Below are 26,044 nucleotides of genomic sequence, written 5' to 3'. Positions count from 1 at the left end.
CAGCGAGTGTATCTGTCTGATTCTTACTTTGGAAGCTTCCTCTCAGGGGTGTACTCCGCAGTGTGAGGTGTGGGGTGTCAGTCTGCCCCTAGTGGGTGATGTCTCCCAGCTAGGCTACTCAGGGGTCAGTGACTCACTTGAGCAGGCCGTCTGTCCCTTCTCTGATCTCAGCCTCCGTTTTGGGGGATCCACTGCTCTCTTCAAAGCCATTCGACAGAGTCGCTTGCGTCTGCAGAGGTGTCTGCTGCTTTTTTTGTTGTTGTTATTGTTGTTGTTGTTTAGCTGTGCCCTGTCCCCAGAGGTGGAGTCTACAGAGACAGGCAGGCTTCCTTGATCTGCTGTGAGCTCCACCCAGTTCCAGCTTCCCAGCGGCTTTGTTTACCTACTTAAGCCTCAACAATGGCGGGCGCCCCTCCCCCAGCCTCGCTGCTGCCTTGCAGTTAGAGCGCAGACTGCTCTGTTAGCAATGAGGGAGGCTCCGTGGGTGTGGGACCCTCCCGGCCAGGTGTGGGATATAATCTCCTGGTGTGCCAGTTTGCTTAAAGTGCAGTATTGTGGTGGGAATTACCCGATTTTCCAGGTGTTGTGTGTCTCAGTTCTCCTGGCTAGGAAAAGGGATTCCCTTCCCCCTTGTACTTCCCAGGTGAGGCGATGCCTCGCCCTGCTTCAGCTCTCGCTGGTCGGGCTGCAGCGGCTGACCAGCACCAATTGTCGGGCACTCCCTAGTGAGATGAACCCAGTACCTCAGTTGAAAATGCAGAAATCACCAGCCTTCTGTGTCGCTGGTGCTGGGAGTTGGAGACTGGAGCTGTTCCTATTCGGCCATCTTGCTTCGCCCCCTGCCCTGCATTTCAATATCTGATTAGGAAAATTACTCAGTGTGAATTTGAGAAATAAGATTGAACTAATTCACCTTATCTGTAAAGCCTTCTCCTTTCCAATAATCTCAAGTATAGCTACTCTGAATGGCTTGATCTATTTGAACAAGTGAGAAAACAGTGTTTTCTTAGTTCCTGGTCAGAATGCTAAAGACAGCAGTACATCACATAGATTAAGCAAAAATCACTATCTTTTGAGAACTTACCTAATTAATAGAGAAAATTGACTTGCAAACATTTATAATGCAGTACAGTTGTGGCTCTAATAATGACAATCATAAAATTAGGAGGCAATATTTCTGATAATGAAGCAGGTCTAAAAGTTAGCCTCAAGCAGAAACAAATGACAATTCTGGCTCTTATACTGATTGTGTAAACCTAAAAGCTATTTCAATTCCATATTGTTTTCTCACAAATGAAATAGAAAAAATAATATGTAACTTTAGGTGCTATTGTGGGAAGGAAAAGGGGCTGTCATATTCTGAAGTTCTGTTAGGTCAAAAGATGCAACAAGCTAAGAGCATCAAAGAACAAAAAAAAAAATGAGTTAACAGTTCCTGGGTGAGAATAAGGACTGTCCTTTTAGGCAAAGGTAAAAACAAAAAACCTGCCTCCATGGATGTTAATTAATGACTAGTAATGAAGCACTAGGGGCTACTGGATCCCAAGTTCTTTGGGGAAAAGGAGGCGGGAGAGTAGAGTATCAAAAGATGTTTAAAGGGAAGCAGTGGCAGCCTTGAGAGGATCCTTAGAAGTCTGTCTGATAGTAGGCATTGTCACATACACTGTAGGGAATCAGAATATTTGAAAAGGAACATGATATGCAATAGATGGTGTCTTAGACCACTTTAAGTGATAAAATAAAATACCATAAACTGGGTGGCTTATAAACAACAAGCATTCAAATTTCATAGTTCTGGAAGCTAAGAAGCATAAGATCAAAGTGCCAGCAGATTCAGTGTCTGGCTAGAGCTCATTTCTTAGTTCAGAGGTGGCACCTTCTCATTGTGTCCCAACATGGTGGAAGGGGCTAGTTAGCTCTCTACCATCTCTTTTATAGAGGTACCATTCTCAATCATGAGCCCTCATAACCTAATTACCTCACAAAGGTTCCACTTTCTAATACCATCACCTTGGAAGTGGGAGGGAGGTTAGGATTTCAACACAAGAATTTTCTGAGGACACAGACATTGAGATCATAGCAGATAGGTCAAAGGGGAATCACAGAAGGTAGGGAGGCTTTTTGGAGAGTCTGAAATAGTTCAAAGGACAAGTGATTAAGATCTGAACAGAAGTAATAACCATGTAAATGGAGAAGAAAGGATAATTTTGAGGGGTGAGGAGGGCTACAAGAAACTTTAGTGTAAGAAAGGTTAAGGGGACGGACAAAGGCTGGAGTCAGGTATGCCTCCCAGATTTTTTAGCGAATACAGGAAGACATATGTTCTTTTTGAGCTTCCTGTAGCACTGATAGATTCTTCCAGGTAATAATGTACTTTTAGCTTTCATAGTTACTTTGTAATTCCTTAACAGCTGGAATGATTTTTCCTCCCTCTCAATTTTTCTCAGTGAAACTGAGAACTCCTAATCTGAGAAATGAAGAATTGTTGGCCATCTGGGGCATTGTTTTGGCTCTTCGGTATGCCAACTCAATCAGTTCATACTCATAGACTGATTATTCACAAAGGAGTGGTCATTGTGGTTATTCATTCTAGGTGTCAATGAGCAAAACATGGTCTCTGACCATAAGTCATTAACAGTTTGGAAAAGTCAGACAGATTCTGAACTAACCAAAATGGTAATGGAAGATCTGAGCCCAGCTATGATTGCCTAGAAGGAGTAGTCACCTAGGTTCATAGATTAATTCAGACTAGGGAAGAAAAGAATATTATGACCTAGCTAGGCAAGAGGCTTGGCCTCATAGCTATGATGTAGTTAGGGGTCTTTGAGCCTACAGAAGTTTTGAGTCTGCAAGCCATAAAATGACTTAGCCTCAGCTCTGAGGGAAATCACAGCCATTGGTCAGTAATGCTTGTGCCAGAACCTAAGTACTGTGGCAAGGTTGCCATATACTACACTAGGCCTTATTGAAAGAGTTCTATCTCATTTTCACACCAGGCTCCTGGATTCCCTCTCCACTCATCAGCTTCCTCTTCCTCATAATTTCCTTGGCCTCACCTTGAGACTCACCAGCTTCAGAAGGCTGTACTGCTGCTATTTCTTGCTGTTTTCTACAAGAGCTGCAGAGGCTGATTTTATGAACCCTGACTCCACTAGTCCCTTCCCTCCACACTGCTCACAAGAGTTAGTGCCATTATTAGGCACCTGGTCCTAAGGCCTTATGGTCCATGTCCCAGGAGAGTATGTTGTGAAAGGTGTTCAGCATTGGGAGTAGAGTGAGGATGAACGAGTTCAAAGGCACTTGGGAAGTCTAATTAACGAAAATGGCATTATCTAGGTAAAATAAGCCAGACACAGAAAGAAAAATATTGCAAAATCTCACATTATGTGTGAAATCTTAAAAAGTCAAATTCATAGAAGCAAAGAGTAGATTGGTGGTTACCAAGGAGCAGGGAGAGAGGGAAATGGAGAGATGTTTGTCAAAGGGTATAAAATTTCTATTAAAAGTATGACTAGATCTAGAGATCTAATGTGAAGTGTGGGGATGGGAACAATATTTTATCATATGCTTAAAATTTGCTAAGACAATAGATCTTAAGAGTTCCCACTACAAAAAAGGTAACCATGTGAAGCAATGGATGTGTTAATTAGTGTAACTGTAGTATTCAGTGTGATACACTCTATGTGTATCAAAACATCACTTTGTACACTTTATATATAATTTTATTTTAAAAATAAGAAAGGAAAGGTAGGAAGAAAGGAGGGAAGAGAAAGAAAAAGAAAAAGAAATCCTAGTAAAAGAAAAGCATAAGGAAACTGAGTGATGGGAATTCTTTTAGGATAATTTCTCTCAATACACTAGTGACAAAGAAACTGAATCAGGCTATCGTCAGCACTATAACTCTAGAGGGAAGTACTAGAGGAACATTCCCACCAATAAAAGGAGCATGGACCATGGCCAATTGAGGGGAACAGAGAGTGCTTTTCCTGTGAACCTTTCTCATGCAGTGGGAGCATCAGTGGTCTGGACCCCACAAATCCCTGGGAGTGGCCCTCTTCGTGCTCGTGGTGTCATGTCCAAGATTTTATCTTCATTGCTTTTCTGTGTCTAAATTTTTTGTTTCCTAAGTGTGGTTTCAGACAATGCAATTGTTAACAATACTCACTTTCCATAGAGCAATGCCTAGCATTGCTTCCTTGAAGAAACAAATGGAATGGTCACAAGAACAGTCACCACTCATGCACAATAGGACCTAGAATATAGGCTCTCCTGAAGAATATTTAGGATCATGTGGGCTTTGGGCACAAGAATCTTGGAGAGAGAAGAACAAGTGAAGTCTTTTTCTAGGACTCACGGTTTCCTCCCCACAACTGCTGAAAAGGAGACATTCAGGCAGAAATGTAGATGGAATATAATCCTACTCCTTACATACAGTAACTCTGGCCCCATTTCTATCTTGCTATGTAGATGTCTGAGGTAAAACTACAAGGACAATGGAAGCATCAAATAAAGTTAATAGACATGCTAAATGAAGAAAACTATTTCATGAGTGAATAACCGCTCAAGGAAATATATATTGCTAAGAGCATGCAGTTTAAACTGTGCAAAATATTCTTATCCTCAGAATTTCTTATAAATAAATAATTGCTCTCTACTCTCATATCATGGGAATGTTGGGAAGAGAAAACGTGACGGTTTTGTTTGAATGTTTGTTTTACACTTGTTTTACCACTTTCTGGCCGCCTCTGCTCGGGCAATGTTAGAGACTCTCAGAACCACAATTTCCTCATATGAAATATAAGGATAATGAACCTTCCAATACGTGGTAGTTGTAAGGATAAAATTAAATTTACTTTTTCATTTAACAAACATTAATCTTGACTCTATAATCTACTAAGCCCTATACTACATGTTATAAATGCAGTACAACAAAGAATCATTCCTGCCATTAGAGAGGGAGACCAAAATGTAACATATAATTACACCAAGGATTGCATTATCCTGTATTTATATCCTGTATATATCCTGTATGTATTTATCATAATAAATCTTCATTGAGATACTGATGGGCCATGTTATTCTGATTATTACTTGTTATTTCATCTAATTCTAATATTAACCAAATGAGAGATATATTATTATAATCCACAATTTACTGATGTAGAATCTAAGTAAGGCATACTGTGAGTTGAATTGTACCCCTAATAAAGATATGTTGAAGTCCTAACCCCTAATATCTATTAATGTAACCTTATTTGGAAACAGGGTCTTTGCAGATGTAATAAAGTTGAAAGTCACCAGTTAACACAAAGACTGATACATTTCCAGTTCAACCACATCTTGAGAGTATATACAAAGATCCCATCAGACTCTACCTTTGATTTTTCTTTCCTCATGCCAGGAAATTGCCAAATTTTTGCCCCATTTCATACTAATTTCTTCTAGATTGGCAAAAGTCTTCAGAACAAATGAAGCTATAAATCCAGGGTTTCTCTCTCTCGGTTTTTACCTGCTTCTAAATTTTGATTTTTTCCTTCTTAACTCTTTAGTGCTTTTACAAATATGTTTATGCTTGATTAATTCAAGCACCTTTTATAGTGACAATTTAGCTGGATAAAAATCTGATAATTGACACGTAGTTTACACACACACACACACACACACACAAATACATTATATATTTCCACAGACTTCTGATGTCTACTGCTGTTAAGAAGTATATTATCTGTCAAACTGCTGCTCCTCTGTAGTTAATGTACTATTTATCCGGCTCTATTCAGAACTTTTTGTCTTTGGGGTTTTGAATGCTAGTAAATGAGTCTAGATTTATTTTAAAAGTTATTTTGTTTATGATTGATTAAGCTCTCTGAATCTGAAGATAATTCAGCCATTATCCCTTTGAATGTTTCTCCTCCTCCCTATTTTCTACATTATTCTGTGCAAATCCAGTTCCACCTATATTGAGTCTTCTTTTTAAATTCTCTTTATCTTTTAATCTCTATTTCACATTTCATTCTCTTCCAAGCTGTATTGGTTTCAGATTCAGCTCTTCAACTTTAGCTCCATTTTATTAGTTCTAAACTAAATGATACCAATCTTTTGTAATCTGTCTTAATGTCAGTGCCTACATTTTTTTTAGATATCCTAGAAGGCATAGTTGCTTTAAAAAAAAAAAAAAAAAAAAAACCTGGTTTTCCAATAAATTAGGACTTCTTTCTCATGCTTTTTTATTCCATCTTAATTTATTTAACCATTTTAAACATAGCTTTGTTATAACTTGTGACTGATAATCCTGTTTTCCAAAATTCTGATATCTAATTCTACTGACTCTTGCTCATGCCGACTGTAATTTTGAAATGCTAGTTCATGATCAACAAAGCTATTTCTGTTAGGTCTCTTAGGATCACCCTAAATACACTGCTATGGTTTGAACATTTGGGTCCTCTTCAAATGTACATTGAAACTTAATCCTTACCTAATACAACAGTATAAGAGGTATAGCCTTTGGGAGGTGATTAGGGCATGAGAGATATTCCCTCATTAGGATTTGTGCTTTTACAAAAGAGCTAGAGGAAACTAGCTAGGTCCTTTTTGCCTCCTTTTGCAGTTTCACCATGTTAGAACAGTGTTAAAATTATCATCTTAAAAGCAGAGACCAGGCTCTCATCAGACATTGAAACTGCCAGTATCTTGATCTTGGACTTCCCACCCTTCAGAAGTGTGAGAAAGAAATTTTTATTCTTTGTAGATTACCCAGCCTCAGGTAGTTTGTTATAGCAGCATGAACAATCTAAGACAGGCATTTCATATTAATTTCTCCCCTTGGGATTCCCCCAGACCATATATTATAAATACCAAATCATACCTACCTGAGAGATTTTTTTATTTTTTCTAATGCCTAGTTCAAGACAGAAATGTATGTGTTTGTGTGTGCATGTGAATGTGTGTGTGGTTTCTTTTGTCTCCCCTTCACTAAAAGTACAGCCCTTCAAGATCCCTGCTACTATGAGTATCTGGGTGCCTTAATTTTATCTCCTCTCCCTGTGAGTATTCAAATTCTTATTTTCTGTGTGTATATAACCACTTAAAATGTGTTTGTGTTTTAAGCTGTGTTACTATAAAAGATTCAAAAAGTTAAAATGCAAACCCCTTTGTGTAGAAACCAATAAATGCTCCTATCACAGTCATACATTCAAAGTCTATCAGTCTTATTACATCTCTCATCACTTTTTGATCACTGACTAGCAAATGACTTTCTTGAAAACATAATTGTGTTTCTGAGAGATTATATATATATATTATATATATATATATATACACATATATATATATTTTTAACAGCTGGAGATTTTTTTATGCTTCTTAGTCTGCCATGAGAAGGAAGTCAGGAACGCTCTTTATATGGAGAACAGCAGTCATATACTAATGTGATGGGTGGAATAAACCTTCAGTTTGAGACATTAGAAAATGTTAATAAATAATAAATTTTTGCATTTTACATCCTTGTTAGCTCTGTTCATGTAATTTTTCTCTCTTTCTCTGAATCAAGCTGGACAGGCAATGAATCTAGATACCTGTACTTTATCTGCCTCCATTCAAAACATGTCCCGAGATTATCCAGAACATTCAGTTTATCCTGAAAGTACAATCATGTGGCAAATGACACATGATGGCATTTTAATCAAGGACAACATTATGAGATCTTTGGGATGTTGCTTTTACGGCTAGAAACTTGTGACCAGTGGTGTCTTTGTCTGAATTTTGCTTGTGCCCACTCGGCTCGTTCTGCCCATTTGGCCTGGCAGGTTACACTCAACTCATGCTACTGGCCTGGATCCCACACCTCCAAGGGAGACTGGAGTCAGGCATGGAGCAGTGAAGGGTGGGTGTGAACGAGTGCGGGGTCTGGCCACGGCATTCAGACATGCTGGCTGCTGCCACAGGCAGACAGATCCAGGTGCCAGGATGGGCACCAGCTCTCTGTGTGGCTGCAGCTGGACTAGGCACGCTGCAAGCAGCTTCCCTGGCTGGCACCAAGGAACATGGTGGTGCCCAGAATCTTGGAGACACCAGGAACCACAGGGTGCCAAGAGGGAGTCACAGCCCTCACCCAGGGAGCTCGAAGGTCTGGGCTCCCCAAAGGGCTATAGCTCCTCTCTTTGCCTGCAATGTGGTGAGCAAGGAGCATGTTTCAGCCCTGTTTCTGTTACAGCAACTCTTTTAGTCTTGCCATTCAGCAGGTCCCGAGGTCTTGTCCTGTGACCAGCAAGAATGAAGTATACAGACAAGTGGAGGGTGAGCAAGAGGAAGAGGAGCTTTATTGAGCAATAGAACAGCTCAGAGAAGACCTGAAGTGGGTAGTTCCTATCTGTAACCAGGGTGTCCTCACAGGTGTTTAGCTCGTAGCAGAGAGGGTAGCTCCTTTCTGCACACAGGTCATGCCAACAAATTGTCAGTTGTCAGCAGAGAAAGTAGTTCCTCTCTGGAGCTGGTCGTCCCAGCAAGTGTTCAGCTATCAGCAGAGAGGGTAGCTCCTCAGCTGGTCATTTTGTTGTCTGCAGCTCTCAGCAGAGAGGAAGCCCTAGAGTGGGTGGCTCCCCTCTGCAGGCAGGTCATCCCATTGTCTGCTGTTCTTAGGGGAGTGGGTAGCTCCTCTCTGCAGCTGGTCATCCCATCATCTCTCGATCCTCTTCTCTGCTCTGGCTGAACCAGGGACTTTTATGGGCCTTAGAGGAGAGGAAGTGTGCATGACTGGTCCATGGCAGCTGGGGGCAAGCCCAGAAAAGGCACCACAAGTCCTCACTCCAGTCCATCTGCCTCCTGCCACCATCCATGGCACTCAGGCTGATTGCACCAAGGGACACTTTCAGGCCTGTGCCGAGCCACCCTCAGCACCTCCTTCAGCTTTCCCCCAATACTTCTCAGTGCCCAAAGTCCAGGGGAGCCAAGGTGGCAGGGCCTGTGCATGTACACACCAGCTGGGCTGTGATAGCACCCAAGCTCAGTCCCAACTCTGCTCTGAGATCTGAGTGGGTGCTGGGAGTATGGAGAGGCCACGCAGCAGGAGCAGGCACCTCTGAGCCTGCAAGGGCAGAGGGTAGCCTTCCTCAACCCCCAAGAGTGCAGAGAGGCCCAGGTCTACAGCCCCAACTTGGGTGGCTGCATCTGTGCCTGGGGGTGTGAGACTCCTGCCCAAGAGCACAGGGAGGTCCAGGTCCACAACCCTGATTTGAGTGACTGCAGTCACGCCTGGGAGGGTGGGGCTACTGCCTGCTCCTGGCTTCCATCAGCTCTGTGGAGAATGCAGCCCCAGCCACATCCCCTCACAGCCTGTGACAGGGGCTCCAGGTCCTTGCTGGGCTCAGGCTGGCATTGGAGGCAGGGGTGACACCTCCACAAGCTCCCACTGTGGTCCTGGTGGTCATGGGCAGCCCAGAACTCCCTCTTGTCCAGCTCGTGGCCCTGCAGGGGGAGGGAGTTGTGGGGTTTTCTCCAGGAGCAGATCATGGGCCTCAGGCCCATCTGTTGGGAGTGTCAGACCTGGCATTCACCCTGACATGGGGTGGAATCTGGGGACACTGCCCCAGGTGGCCCTGCATAAAGCCTCTTCCTGAGGTGCAGGAACCCAGTGCCCTCAGCAGGGTGGGCATGGCACCCCGTATTTTGCTTGGGCCCACTTGGCTGTGCAGTCCAGGAACCTAGGGATCAACCCACTTTGTCTTCTGCTTCTGGCACATGTGTGCACCATCAGAGAGCATAATAATGAAACAAAACACCTGTGGCTGATGCCCAAGCACATTGTCTGGGAGTTTGGAAATCACTCCTCCCCACTCATCATAGCTTGTGTCCACGTGCACCATCAGAGAGCCTAAAGACAGGCCAGCATTGTCTGTCACCACTGGCACCCACCTATATGTGCTACCTGGGGACCTGAGGACTTGCCTTCCCAGCCTCTCACCAACACTCCCAGCACCCTGTGCATGCCACCTGGAAGCAGAGGGATGCACTGCAATCACTGCTACCACTGCCAACATAATGCATGCTACCCAGAAGCCCAAGGATCAGCACAAACTGGATCAGCACAAACATCAGCACAGTACTGCGACTATCAGTACCAAAACAAGCTGCCTGAAGGTTTAAGAATCAGCCCATTTCAACTTGCTAACACTAGAGTCCATGTATGCTGCCTACTGGCCCAAAGACAGGAAAACTCAGCCCGCTGCTGCCACCACTGATGCTCAAAGCCCAGCACATCTGACATCACTGTCCTCAGCAAAGCCTGAAGTCTATAATAACAACCACAGCCTAAGCCACTAAGAAGAACCACCAAAACTAAGAACACTATGATATAGTTTGGATCTGTGTCCCCCCTTCCCCCCCACCCCAATCTCATGTTGAATTGTAATCCTTAATGTTAAAGGTAGGGCCTGGTGGGAGGTGATTGACTCATAGGGGTGCTTTCCATGAATGGTTTAACACCATCCTCCACGTCCTGTTCTCATGATAGTCAATAGTTATCTTAAGAAGATCTGTTTGTTTAAAAGTATGTAGCACCTTCTCCCTCTTTCTTGGTCATGCTCTTGCCATGCAAGATACCTGCTCCTTCTTTGCCTTCCTCCATAAGTAAAAGCTCCCTGAGTCCTCACCAGAAGCAGATGCTGTTATGCTTCCTGTACAGCCTGTGTAACTATGAGCTAATTGGTACCAAAGAATGGGGCATTTTGATAAAGATACCTGAAAATGTGGAAGCAACATTGGAACTGGGTAATGGGCAGATGTTGGAAGAGTATGGAGGGCTCAAGGAGACAAGAAGATGAGGAAAGTTTGGACCTTCCTAGAGATTTGTTAAATTTTTGTGAGCAAAATGCTGATAGTGCTATGGATAATGAAGACCAGGCTGAGGAGGTCTCAGATGGAAAAGAGAAATTTATTGGGAACTGGAGTAAAGGTCACCTTTGTTACACTCTGGCAAAGAGCTTTGTTGGATTGTGCTCCTGCCCAGCAATCTGTGGAAATTTGGTCTTGAGAGAGATGACTTAGGGTGTGTGGCAGAAAAATTTCTAAGCAGCAAAGCAAAGATGCAGCCTATGCTCATATTCATGGGGGGAAAAAACAAAACAAAACAAAACAAACAAACAAAAAACCTGAAACTGGAACTTATATCTAAAAGGGAAGCAAAGCATGAAAGTTTGAAAAATTTGCAGCCTGGCCATGTGGTAGAAAAGGAAAGCCCATTTTCAGGGAGGTGTTCAAGCAGGCTGCAGAAATATGCATAAGTAAAAAGAAACCAAGTGCTAATACCCAAGACAATGGGGAAAAAATCTCAAAGGCATTTCAGAGACCTTCACAGATGCACCTTCCATCACAAGTTCAGAAGCCTAGGAGGGAAGAATGGTTTTGTGAGTCAGGCTCAGGGCCCTGCTGCCCTGCACAACCTTGGAACACTGCTTTCTGCATCCCAGCTGCTCCAGCTCCATTCCTGGTTCAAAGTGACTCAGGTATAGCTTAGGCCACTGCTTCAGAGAATGCAATATGGGGTTGGAGCCTCACACAGTTCCTACTGGGACACTGCCTAGTGGAGCTGTGAGAACAGGGCCACCATCCTGCAGATTCTGGTATTGTAAGGCCACCAGCAGCTTGAATCGTGTGCCTGGAAAAGCCATAGGCACTCAATGCTAGCCTGTGAGAATAGTGGGGGCTGAACCCTCCAAAGCCACAGGGGCAGAGCTGTTCAAGACCTTGGGAGCCCGCCTCTTGCATCAGTGTGCCCTGGATGTGGAACATGGAGTCAAAGGAGATTATTCTGAAGCTATAAGACTTAATGACTTCCCTGCTGGGTTTCAGACTTGCATGGGGCCTGTAGCTCTTTTCTTTTGGCCAATTTCTTAATGCCTGTACCCCTGTTGTATGATGGAAGTAACTCATTTTTTATTTTACAGGTTCATAGATGCAAGGGACTATCCTTGTCTTATATGTGACTTTGGACTTTCAAGTTAATGCTGGAAGGAGTAAAGACTTTGGGGGACTGTTGGGAAGGCATAGTTGTATTTTGCCATGTGAGGACATGAGATTTGAAAGGGGCCAGGGATGGAATGCTAGGGTGTGACGTGTGTCCCCACCTAAATTTCATGTCAAATTGTAATCTCCAATGTTGGAGGAGGGACCTAGTGAGAGGTGATTGAATTTTGAGGGTGGTTTCTCATGAATGGTTTAACACCATCCCCCTGGGTGCTGTTCCCATGATAGTGAATATTATCATGAGATCAGGTTGTTTAAAAGTGTATAGCAACTCTCACTCTCTCTCAGTCCTGCTCCTGCCATGTAAGATGCCTGCTCCTGTATTGCCTTCCTCCATGAGTAAAATCTCCCTGAAGCCCCACCAGAAGCAGATGTTGCCATGCTTCCTATACAGCCTGTGGAACCATGAGCCAATTAAATGTATTTTTAAAATAAATTACCCAGTCTTAGGCATTTCTTTCTAGCAGTGTAAGAATGGACTAATAAGCACTGATTACAACTGAAGAACTCCTAGGTAGACTACACTACTGTAAGCACCCAAAATCAAAGCTAAAGTGCCCTACACAACTAACACTGTAGATACATGCACACACACACAAAAAAAGTCTTTCCTTACGAAAGTGAATCTTAAAAAGAAATGAAAACAGAGACTGTTACACCAAATGTGCAGATACCAATGTAAGGCAGCAAGAAATGTGAAAAAGCAAGAAAACATGACAGCTCCAAAGTAACACAGTAATTCTACAGCAACGGATTCCAATGAAAAAGAAATTTATGAAATGCCTGAAAAAGAATTTAAAATAACATTATTAAAGAAGTTCAGTGAGATACAAGAGAACACAGATAAATAATACAAAGAAACCAAAAAAGCAATTCAGAACCTGAATGAGAAATTCAACAAAGGGATAGATATCATTAAAAAAAGAAACAGAAAACTTGGAACTGAATAATTCAATAAAATAAATAAAAAACACAATAGAGTTTCAACAATAGACTAGGTTAAGCAGAAGAAATAACTTCAGAACTTGAAGACAGGCTTTTGAAAATAATTCCATCAGACAAAAAGAAAAAAATTTAGTCTATGGCCATACCACCCTGAATGCACCCAATTTCACTGGATCTTGGAAGATAAGCAGGATCATGCCTGGTTAGTACTTGGATGAGAGACATCCTGGGAATATTGGGTGCTGTAGGCAAAAAAAAAAAAAAAAAAAAAAAATACTCTGAAAGATGAAGAAACCCTATGTGATACATGTGACACCAGTAAATGGTCAAATATTCAAATTTTAGGTGTTCTAGAAAGAGAAGAGAGATGACATAAGCAAGTGGAAATAAAACCTGTTTAACAAAATAACTGCCGACAACTCCCCAAGTTTTACAAAAGATTTAGACATCCAGATATAGGAAGCTCAAATATCCTCAAATAAATAAAAGCCAAAAAAGTTTTCTCCAAGGTATACTACTAAAAGTTAAACTACAAGTTAAACTACTAAAAGTTCAAAAAAAAAAAAGAGAGACTTCTAAAAATAGCAAGAGAAAACATAAAGCCACATCTAAGGGAGCATATATCAGATTAAGGGTGGATTTCTGAGCAGAAATCTTACAAGTCAGGAGAGAATAGAATGCTATGTTCAAAATGCTGAAACAAAAAATCTGCTAACCAAGAATACTACATTCAGGAAGGCTATCCTTCAAAAATAAAGCAGAAATAAAGTCTTTCCCACACAATTAAAAGCTTATGGAATTCACCACCACTAGACTAGCCCTACAATAAATGCTTAAGGGAATCCTATATCCGAAAGTGAAAGAACCTTATCTACCATTATGAAAACACATGAAAGTACAAAACTCACTAGCAGAACAGACACAAATAAGAAAGAGAAAGAATTCAAATGTCATCACTACAGAAAACCATCAAGTCTCAGTAATAAACATGAAAAGAGAAATAAAGGAGGAAAGGATATACAAAACAACCAGGAAACAGTTAACCAAATGGCAGGAATAAGTTCTCAGATGTCAGTAATAACTTTTAATGTAAACAAATTAAATTTCCACTTAAAAGATGTAGACTGGCTGATAAGATATTTTAATGACCCTACCATGTGCTGCCTGCAAGAAACTCACTTCACCTATACAATAGATATAGACTGAAAGTGAAGAGATAGAAAAAGATATTTCATGCAAATTGAAACCAAAGGTGGACAGGAATAACCTTACTTATGTCAGATTAAACAGACTTTAAGTCATAAATATTATAGTAAAAAGAGACAGAGAAGATCATTACATGATGACAAAGGGATCAATTCAGCAAGCAAACATAACAATTACATATATTATATATATATATATACACACACATATATATATACAATGCCAATACAATAACAGGCAGAGCATTAGACAGCATTAGACAGATTATTTAGACTGAAAGTCAACAAAGAAAAACTGAGTTTAAAATCTACTTTAGACTACATTGAAATAACACAAAACATTTTATCCAACAGCTGTAGAATATACATTCATCTCATCCGCACAAAGAACATTGTCCAAAATAGAATACATATTTGGCAACAAAACAAGTTTTAACAAATTTATAAATCTTCTCAGATCACAGTAGAATAAAACTAAAACTTTGGAAACTGTACAAATAAGTGGAAATTAAACAAGCTCCTAAATGATCATTGAGTTAATGAAGAAATTGAGAATAAAATTTTTAAAATTATTGAAACAAACAAAAATGAAAACAGAATATACCAAAAACTATGTGCTACAGCAAAAGCAATGCTAGGAGAAAAGTTTATAGCAATAAATGCCTATATCAAAAAAGTAGAATGATTTCATGTAAACAGTCTAATAATGCACCTCAAGAAATTAGAGTAGCAAAAACAAACAAAATCCAAAACTAGTAGAAGAAAAAAATAAAAGTCAGAATAGAACTTTAAAAAGTCTCAAAAAGACAAAACAAAGTGAAAATTTGATTTTTTGAAAAGATAAACAAAATTGATAAACTTCTAACTAGATGAACCAAAAGAAAAAGAGAGAAGATGCAAATAAAATAAGAAACAAAAAGGAAGATAGTACAATAGATACCATAGAAATACAAAATATTATCAGTGACTACTGGGAACTACATACTAACAAACTGGAAAACCTAGAGGAAATGGACAAATTCCTGGACATATACAACCTAATGAGATTGAATAAGGAAGAAACAGAAAACCTGAAAATACCAATAGTGAGTAATGAGATTGAATCAGTAATAAAAAGCCTGCCAACAAAGAAAAGCACAAGGCCAGAAAGTGTTATTGCCTTATACTACCAAATTTGTAAAGAAGAAATAACACCAATTCTTCTGAAACTATTTAAAAAAATTAAAGAGGAGGGAATTATTGTTAACTCATTCCGAAAGGCTACTACTACCCTGACACCAAAAACAAACAAGGACACAACAGAAAATAAAACACAAGCCAATATTCTTGATGAACATAGATGTAAAAATCCTCCACAAAATACTAGCAAATCAAATCCACCAATACACCAAAAAGATAATACATCATAATCAAGTGGAATTTATCCCAGGAATACAAAAATGGTTCAATGCATGCAAATCAATAAATGTGATACATCATATATTAATCCATTTTCTCATGCTGCTGATAAAGACATATCTGAAACTGGGCAATTTACAAAAGAAATAGGTTTAATTGGACTTACAATTCCACATGGCTGGGGAAGCCTCACAATCATGGCAGAAGACAAGAAGGAGCAACTTATATCTTGCATGGATGGTGGCAGGAAAAGAGAGGAGCTTGTGCAGGGAAACTCCAGTTTTTTTTTTTTAATTAATTTTTTTTTATTATTATACTTTAAGTTCTAGGGTACATGTGCATAACGTGCAGGTTTGTTACATATGTATACTTATGCCATGCTGGTGTGCTGCACCCATCAACTCATCAGCACCCATCAATTCATCATTGATATCATGCATACCTTCCCAATGCAATCCCTCCCTCCTCCCCCCTCCCCATGATAGGCACCAGTGTGTGATGTTCCCCTTCCCGAGTCCGAGTGATCTCATTGTTCAGTTCCCACCTATGAGTGAGAACATGCAGTGTTTGGTTTTCTGTTCTTGTGATAGTTTGCTAAGAATGATGGTTTCCAGCTGCATCCATGTCCCTACAAAGGACGCAAACTCATCCTTTTTCTCAAAGAATTTAGGCACATTATTCAATTCATCACTCTGTGAATTCAAGGAGAAATGAGACCTTGATCCTTCTCTTGGCTCTATCTACAGACAAACCAGCATTTACTTTTCCAGGAGTAAGCACAGGTTTAAGGAAAGTCTCTCAACCTCTTTCTTAAATGGGACACAGTCTTAATTCTAGTATAAGTACACTGGTAAATATAAGAGATCTAGTGACTGTTTCAGAAAATATATCAAGGTTTATTTTTTCCAAGAGGGTTGACTCATGTAGGTCTCCTTCCCCACCACATACTAACAACAGCATCTCTTGACAGACCACAAGAATTCTGCATAAACTCAAAAGCTAAGCAGAAAATACATTGTTTTCAATCAAATACCAGGATCTTGACATAATCACAGCAGAATGTCAAGGCAGATTTCAAATATATGTTTGAACAGTCCTAAGCTAGGAACTGAATTTCTTTGGCTATTAAGGCTCTTTTTTTGTTTCATATGAATTTTAAAATAGTTTTTTCTAGTTCTGTAAAGAATGTCATTGGTAATTTGACTGGAATAGCATTGAATCTGTAAATTGCTTTGGGCAGTATAGTGATTTTAATGATATTGATTGTTCCTATCCATGAGCATGGGATGTCTGTCCATTAGTTTGTGTCTCCTCTGATTTATTTGAGCAGTGTTTGGTAATTCTCACAGTAGAGTTCTTTCACCTCCCTGAATAGCTGTATTCCTTAGTATTTTGCTTTTTGTGTGGCACTTGTGAGTGGGATTGCCTTTCTAATTTGGATCTCAGTTTGGTTTTTGTTGTTATGTAGGAATGCTAGTGATTTTTGTACATTAATTTTGTATCCTACAACTTTACTAATGTTATTTATCAGCTGAAGGAGCTTTTGGGCCTGGACTATGAGGTTTTCTATGTATAGAATCATGTCATCTGCAAACAGAGATAGCTTGACTTCCTGTCTTCTTATTTGGATGGACTTTATTTCTTTCTCTTGCCTGATTGCTCTGGCTAGGACTTCCAATACTATGTTGAATAGAAGTGGTGAGAGAAGTCATCCTTGCCTTGTGCCAGATTTTTAGGAGAATGCTTCCATCTTTTACCCATTTTTGGAGGTCAAAAGTTAAGAGAATATTTTACAATTCCTTTGATTAAAGAAGACTCATAGAAATCCAGCCTGATAAAAAGTGAGATGATGTGTATAGCAGTCCTTCTCAAGTCTGACGGCCTTAAGATAAGCATCATTAAGTAGAAAAAGAGTGGCATGGAGAAAGGGAGAAGACAATAAAGAAAAGAAAAGTATGGAAATTATGTCTAAGAAAATCCTTTGAGTGTGATCACTAGCACATTGAAGTGACCAGACATAGATAGATCAAAAACCTATTAGGCCTTTCAGGGGGTTTATTGCCAAAGAAAGACGAACTTGACTTTTATTTTTATTTTTTTATTGTATTTTATTTTTTTATTATACTTTAAGTTCTAGGGTACATGTGCATAACGTGCAGGTTTGTAACATATGTATACTTATGCCATGTTGGTGTGCTGCACCCATCATCTCATCAGCACCCATCAATTCATCATTTATATCATGTATAACTCCCCAATGCAATCCCTCCCTCCTCCCCCTCCCCATGATAGGCCCCAGTGTGTGATGTTCCCCTTCCCGAGTCCAAGTGATCTCATTGTTCAGTTCCCACCTATGAGTGAGAACATGTGGTGTTTGGTTTTCTGTTCCTGTGATAGTTTGCTAAGAATGATGGTTTCCAGCTGCATCACTGTCCCTACAAAGGATGCAAACTCATCCTTTTTTATGGCTGCATAGTATTCCATGGAGTATATGTGACACATTTTCTTAATCCAGTCTGTCACAGATGGGCATTTGGGTTGATTCCAAATCTTTGCTATTGTGAATAGTGTCGCAATAAACATACATGTGCATGTGTCTTTGTAGTAGAATAATTTATAATCCTTTGGGTATATACCCAGTAGTGGGATGGCTGGGTCATATGGTACATTTAGTTCTAGATCCTTGAGGAATTGCCATACTGTTTTCCATAATGGTTGAACTAGTTTACAATCCCACCAACAGTGTAAAAGTGTTCCTATTTCTCCACATCCTCTCCAACACCTTTGGTTTCCTGACTTCTTAATGATTCCCATTCTAACTGGTGTGAGATGGTATCTCATTGTGGTTTTGATTTGCATTTCTCTGATGGCGAGTGATGATGAGCATTTTTTCATGTGTCTGTTGGCTGTATGAATGTCTTCTTTTGAGAAATGTCTGTTCATATCCTTTGCCCACTTTTTGATGGGGTTGTTTGTTTTTTTCTTGTATATTTGTTTGAGTTCTTTGTAGATTCTGGATATTAGCCCTTTGTCAGATGAGTAGGTTGCAAAAATTTTCTCCCATTCTGTAGGTTGTCTGTTCACTCTGATGGTAATTTCTTTTGCTGTGCAGAAGCTCTTTAGTTTAATTAGATCCCATTTGTCAATTTTGGCTTTTGCTGCCGTTGCTTTTGGTGTTTTAGACATGAAGTCCTTGCCCATGCCTATGTCCTGAATGGTACTACCTAGATTTTCTTCTAGGGTTTTTATGGTTTTAGGTCTAACATTTAAGTCTCTAATCCATCTTGAATTAATCTTCGTATAAGGAGTAAGGAAAGGATCCAGTTTCAGCTTTCTACTTATGGCTAGCTAATTTTCCCAGCACCATTTATTAAATAGGGAATCCTTTTCCCATTTCTTGTTTCTCTCAGGTTTGTTAAAGATCAGATGGCTGTAGATGTGTGGTATTATTTCTGAGGATTCTGTTCTGTTCCATTGGTCTGTATCTCTGTTTTGGTAACAGTACCATGCTGTTTTGGTTACTGTAGCCTTGTAGTATAGTTTGAAGTCAGGTAGCGTGATGCCTCCAGCTTTGTCCTTTTGACTTAGGATTGTCTTGGCAATGCGGGCTCTTTTTTGGTTCCATATGAACTTTAAAGCCGTTTTTTCCAATTCTGTGAAGAAAGTCATTGGTAGCTTGATGGGGATGGCATTGAATCTATAAATAACCTTGGGCAGTATGGCCATTTTCACGATATTGATTCTTCCTATGCATGAGCATGGTATGTTCTTCCATTTGTTTGTGTCCTCTTTTATTTCACTGAGCAGTGGTTTGTAGTTCTCCTTGAAGAGGTCCTTGACATCCCTTGTAAGTTGGATTCCTAGGTATTTTATTGTCTTTGAAGCAATTGTGAATGGAAGTTCATTCCTGATTTGGCTCTCTGTTTGTCTGTTACTGGTGTATAAGAATGCTTGTGATTTTTGCACATTAATTTTGTATCCTGAGACTTTGCTGAAGTTGCTTATCAGCCTAAGGAGATTTTGGGCTGAGACAATGGGGTTTTCTAAATATACAATCATGTCATCTGCAAACAGGGACAATTTGACTTCTTCTTTTCCTAACTGAATACCCTTGATTTCTTTCTCTTGCCTGATTGCCCTAGCCAGAACTTCCAACACTATGTTGAACAGGAGTGGTGAGAGAGGGCATCCCTGTGTTGTGCCAGTTTTCAAAGGGAATTTTTCCAGTTTTTGCCCATTCAGTATGATATTGGCTGTGGGTTTGTCATAAATAGCTCTTATTATTTTGAGTAACGTTCCATCAATACCGAATTTATTGAGCGTTTTTAGCCTGAAGGGCTGTTGAATTTTGTCAAAGGCCTTTTCTGCATCTATTGAGATAATCATGTGGTTTTTGTCTTTGTTTCTGTTTATATGCTGGATTACGTTTATTGATTTGCATATGTTGAACCAGCCTTGCATCCCAGGGATGAAGCCCACTTGATCATGGTGGATAAGCTTTTTGATGTGCTGCTGAATCCGGTTTGCCAGTATTTTATTGAGGATTTTTGCATCGATGTTCATCAGGGATATTGGTCTAAAATTCTCTTTATTTGTTGTGTCTCTGCCAGGCTTTGGTATCAGGATGATGTTGGCCTCATCAAATGAGTTAGGGAGGATTTCCTCTTTCTCTATTGATTGGAATAGTTTCAGAAGGAATGGTACCAGCTCCTCCTTGTACCTCTGGTAGAATTCAGCTGTGAATCCATCTGGTCCTGGACTTTTTTTGGTGGGTAGGCTATTAATTATTGCCTCAATTTCAGAGCCTGCTATTGGTCTATTCAGGGATTCAACTTCTTCCTTGTTTAGTCTTGGAAGAGTGTAAGTGTCCTGGAAATTATCCATTTCTTCTCGATTTTCTAGTTTATTTGCGTAGAGGTGTTTATAGTATTCTCTGATGGTAGTTTGTATTTCTGTGGGGTGTGTGGTGATATCCCCTTTATCATTTTTTTATTGCGTCTATTTGATTCTTCTCTCTTTTCTTCTTCATTAGTCTTCCTAGCGGTCTGTCAGTTTTGTTGATCTTTTCAAAAACCCAACTCCTGGATTCATTCATTTTTTGGAGGTATTTTTGTGTCTCTATCTCCTTCAGTTCTGCTCTGATCTTAGTTATTTCTTGCCTTCTGCTAGCTTTTGAATGTGTTTGCTCTTGCCTCTCTAATTCTTTTAATTGTGATGTAAGAGTGTCAATTTTAGATCTTTCCAGCTTTCTCTTGTGGGCATTTAGTGCTATAAATTTCCCTCTACACACTGCTTGAAATGTGTCCCAGAGATTCTGGTATGTTGTATCTTTGTTCTTGTTGGTTTCAAAGAACATCTTTATTTCTGCCTTCATTTCCTTATGTACCCAGTAGTCATTCAGGAGCAGGTTGTTCAGTTTCCATGTAGTTGAGAGGTTTTGATTGAGTTTCTTAGTCCTGAGTTCTAGTTTGATTGCACTGTGGTCTGAGAGACAGTTTGTTATAATTTCTGTTCTTGTACATTTGCTGAGGAGTGCTTTACTTCCAATTATGTGGTCAATTTTTGAATAAGTGCGATGTGGTGCTGAGAAGAATGTATATTCTGTTGATTTGGAGTGGAGAGTTCTATACATGTCTATTAGCTCCGCTTGCTGCAGAGATGAGTTCAACTCCTGTATATCCTTGTCAACTTTTTGTCTCATTGATTTGTCTAGTGTTGACAGTGGGGTGTTGAAGTCTCCCATTATTATTGTATGGGAGTCTAAGTCCCTTTGTAAGTCTCTAAGGACTTGCTTTATGAATCTGGGTGCTCCTGTATTGGGTGCATATATATTTAGGATAGTTAGCTCTTCCCGTTCAATTGATCCCTTTACCATTAGGTAATGGCCTTCTTTGTCTCTTTTCATCTTTGATGATTTAAAGTCTGTTTTATCAGAGACTAGGATTGCAATCCCTACCTTTTTTTGTTCTCCATTTGCTTGGTAGATCTTCCTCCATTCCTGTATTTTGAGCCTATTTATGTCTCTGCATGTGAGATGGGTCTCCTGTATACAGCAGACTGATGGTTCTTGATTCTTTATCGAGTTTGCCAGTCTGTGTCTTTTAATTGGAGCATTTAGTCCATTTACATTTAAGGTTAATATTGTTATGTGTGAACTTGATCCTGTCATTATGATATTAACTGATTATTTTGCTCATTAGTTGATGCAGCAGTTTCTTCCTAGGCTCAATGGTCTTTACAATTTGGTGTGTTTTTGCAATGGCTGGTACCGTTTGTTCCTTTCCATGTTTAGTGGTTCCTTCAGGGTCTCTTGTAAGGCAGGCCTGGTGGTGACAAAATCTCTAAGCATTTGCTTATCTGTAAAGGATTTTATTTCTCCTTCACTTATGAAACTTAGTTTGGCTAGATATGAAATTCTGGGTTTAAAATTCTTTTCTTTAAGAATGTTGAATATTGTCCCCCACTCTCTTCTGGTTTGTAGAGTTTCTGCCAAGAGATCTGCTGTTAGTCTGATGGGCTTCCCTTTGTGGGTAACCCGACCTTTCTCTCTGGCTGCCCTTAAGATTTTTTCCTTCATTTCAACTTTGGTGAATCTGGCAATTATGTGTCTTGGAGTTGCACTTCTGGAGGAGTATCTTTGTGGTGTTCTCTGTTTTTCCTGAATTTGAATGTTGGCCTGCCCTACTAGGTTGGGGAAGTTCTCCTGGATGATATCCTGAAGAGTGTTTTCCAACTTGGTTCCATTTGCTCCCTCACTTTCAGGCACCCCAATCAGACGTAGATTTGGTCTTTTTACATAATCCCATACTTCTTGCAGGCTTTGTTCATTTCTTTTTCTTCTTTTTTCTTTTGGTTTCTGTTCTCACTTCATTTCATTCATTTGATCCTCAATCGCTGATACTCTTTCTTCCAGTTGATCGAGTCGGTTACTGAAGCTTGTGCATTTGTCACATATTTCTCCTGTCATGGTTTTCATCTCTGTCATTTCGTTTATGACCTTCTCTGCATTAATTATTCTGGTTATTAATTCTTCCACTCTTTTTCAAGATTTTTAGTTTCTTTGCACTTGGTACGTAATTCCTCCTTTAGCTCTGAGAAGTTTGGCGGTCTGAAACCTTCTTCTCTCATCTCGTCAAAGTCATTCTCCGTCCAGCTTTGATCCTTTGCTGGCAATGACCTGCATTCCTTTGGAGGAGGAGATGCCCTCTTATTTTTTGAATTTCCAGCTTTTCTGCCCTGCTTTTTCCCCATCTTTGTGGTTTTATCTGCCTCTGGTCTTTGATGATGGTGACGTACTGATGGGGTTTTGGTGTAGGTGTCCTTCCTGTTTGATAGTTTTCCTTCTAACAGTCAGGACCCTCAGCTGTAGGTCTGTTGGAGATTGCTTGAGGTCCACTCCAGACCCTGTTTGCCTGGGTGTCAGCAGCAGAGGTTGCAGAAGATAGAATACTGCTGAACAGCGAGTGTACCTGTCTGATTCTTGCTTTGGAAGCTTCCTCTCAGGGGTGTACTCCACCATGTGGGGTGTGGGGTGTCTGTCTGCCCCTAGTCGAGGATGTCTCCCAGTTAGGCTACTCAGGGGTCAGGGACCCACTTGAGCAGGCAGTCTGTCCCTTCTCAGATCTCAACCTCCGTGTTGGAGATCCACTGCTCTCTTCAAAGCTGTCAGACAGAGTCGTTTGCAGCTGCACAGGTTTCTGCTGCTTTTTGTTGTTGTTGTCGTTGTTTAGCTGTGCCCTGTCCCCAGAGGCAGAGTCTACAGAGACTTGCAGACCTCCCTGAGCTGCTGTGAGCTCCACCCAGTTCAATCTTCCCAGGGCATTGTTTACCTACTTTAGCCTCAACAATGGTGGGCGCCCCTCCCCCAGCCTTGCTGCTGCCTTGCAGTTAGATCACAGACTGCTGTGCTAGCAATGAAGAAGGTTCCGTGGGCATGGGACCCTCCTGGCCAGGTGTGGGATATAATCTCCTGGTGTGCCACTTTCCTTAAAGCGCAGTATTGGGGTGGAAGTTACCTGATTTTCCAGGTGTTGTGTGTCTCAGTCCCCCTGGCTAGGAAAAGGGATTCCCTTCCCCCTTGCGCTTCCCAGGTGAGGCGATGTTTCGCCCTGCTTCAGCTCTCACTGGTCAGACTGCAGCAGCTGGCCAGTACCGATTGTCCAGCACTCCCTAGTGAGACAAACCCAGTACTTCAGTTGAAAATGCAGAAATCACCTGTCTTCTGTGTCGCTCACGCTGGGAGTTGGAGGCTGGAGCTGTTCCTATTTGGCCATCTTGCTCCGACCCCCAAACTTGACTTTTAAGGAAAATTTTTGATTTGGAATTTAAAAATATATTGATCCTAGGCAAATTACAATTAGAAAGGAGAAATAAGTTCTATTGTTTTACAGCACTAAAGGATGATAATAGTCAACAATAATACATTGTATATTTTCAAATAGCTAGAAGAAAGAATATTGCATGTACCCAACACAAAGAAATGACAAGTATTTGAGAAGATGGATATGCTAATTACCCTGATCTGCTCACTACCTGCTGTATATAGCTTCATAAATATATATAATTATTATGTACCAATTTAAAAATGCACAATTAAATAAAAATTTATTGGCCGGGCGCGGTGGCTCAAGCCTGTAATCCCAGCACTTTGGGAGGCCGAGACGGGCGGATCACGAGGTCAGGAGATCGAGACCATCCTGGCTAACACGGTGAAACCCCGTCTCTACTAAAAATACAAAAACTAGCCGGGTGAGGTGGCGGGCGCCTGTAGTCCCAGCTACTCGGGAGGCTGAGGCAGGAGAATGGCGTAAACCCGGGAGGCGGAGCTTGCAGTGAGCTGAGATCCGGCCACTGCACTCCAGTCCGGGCGACAGAGCGAGACTCCGCCTCAAAAAAAAAAAATAAATAAAATAAAAAAAAAAAAAAATAAAAATTTATTTAAAGTACTGATACTAATATTTTGTAAGTAGAAAGTAGGTTCAAATGCAGTGTCACTCAAAAGAAGTCACATTGTTTGATGCATGCTTCATGTAGTATAATGGGAACATTAATAAAGGCACATTTACGATAATGGGAATATTAATAAGGGCACAAACCCCCAAAGGCAGATGGCATTAAAGAAACAATAAAAAGCAGTTGTCAGGGCATTGAAAGCAAGGATCAGGGAGGGCGGAGCAAGATGGTCGAATAGGAACAGTTTGCTCTGCTTCACCGTCATCCCCAAGGTCCTGGCCATCTTCTGGTTTGACCTCAGGTTGATCAGTTTCCCTGCTTGCTTATTCCAGATGTTCATCATGAACAGTTTCCTCCCCATGGAGTCCTGCACGTTTATGGTCATGGCCATCTGCCACCCACGTTTATGGTTATGTGGCCATCTGCCACCCACTGCGGTACCCATCCATCATCACTAATCAATTTGTGGCCAAAGCTAGTGTCTTCATTGTGGTGAAGAATGCCCTTCTTACTGCACCCATTCCTATCCTCACTTCCCTGCTCCATTACTGTGGGAAAAACGTCATTGAGAACTGCATCTGTGCCAATCTGTGTCCAAGAGCCTGTGTCCAGGCTCTCCTGTGATAATTTCACCCTTAACAGAATCTACCAATTTGTGGCTGGTTGGACCTTGCTAGGCTTGGATTTCATCCTCATCTTCCTCTCTTACACCTTCATTCTAAGAGCCGTGCTTAGATTCAAAGCAGAGGGAGTGGCAGTGAAGGCCCTGAGCACATGTGGCTCCCACTTCATCCTCATTCTTTTCTTCAGCACCATACTGCTGGTTTTGGTGTTGATAAATGTGGCCAGAAAGAAGGTCCCCATGGACATCCTGATCCTGCTCAATGTCCTTCATTACCTTATTCCTCCTGCATTGAACCCTATTGTGTATGGGGTTCGGACCAAAGAGATAAAACAAGGAATTCAGAAACTACTGCAGAGAGGGAGGTGAATATGTAAAACATTTCTGATACCTCTTGTTCTTCCTCTTCAGTGATTTTACTTATGTAGTGAAGTAGAGAAATGTCAGTGAGTATTTATTGCAGACACTGAGACTCCCTTCATTACTGAACCAGATTCCTTTCTTTACTTTCCTTGCCTGGTTCAGGTGGAGGTAGGCAAGAGGAAGAAAATTGTATTTATTGAGTCGCTGCTTTGAACCTCGGCAATTACATTTAAGTAATTTAATCTTCAGCGAATCTCTGCAGGCATTGTTACTTTCATTTCACATATTAGAAAAAAGAGATGCTTTTAGGAAGGGAAATGACCAAAGATCACATATGTTGGAAGCAAAAAGAATAAAACCTAGGCTCTTTCTACATAGTTGAAATGTCTCCTCAATTGCAATTGAAGCTGAAGACCAGCCTTTGCCTTCCTTTGACCTGTATTTTGTCTTTCTGGCTGTCCACCGGTATTTTCTGACTATTCTTACTTCTTTGAGACCCAAGGGACTTCTCAGAGAAGGCAGAATCTTGCCTGACAAAACT

General features: G+C 40.7%; 1 protein-coding gene across 1 annotated transcript; it reads left to right on the top strand.

Annotated features, from left to right (window-relative positions):
* The first annotated feature begins 9,423 nt into the window (after nucleotides 1–9,423).
* On the top strand, nucleotides 9,424–25,509 carry LOC117081305 (olfactory receptor 56A1-like). Its single transcript, XM_033207127.1, is given in 4 exon segments — nucleotides 9,424–9,658; nucleotides 24,702–24,928; nucleotides 24,930–25,118; nucleotides 25,120–25,509. Coding segments are annotated over 4 exon segments (1,041 nt in total).
* Nucleotides 25,510–26,044: the final 535 nt, after the last annotated feature.

The sequence above is a fragment of the Trachypithecus francoisi genome, unplaced genomic scaffold (assembly GCF_009764315.1).
Source record: "Trachypithecus francoisi isolate TF-2019V2 unplaced genomic scaffold, Tfra_2.0 Lachesis_group8, whole genome shotgun sequence".
Lineage (NCBI taxonomy): Eukaryota > Metazoa > Chordata > Mammalia > Primates > Cercopithecidae > Trachypithecus > Trachypithecus francoisi.
Note: the sequence above shows the minus strand (reverse complement) of the source record. Positions and strands in the feature narration are given on the sequence as shown.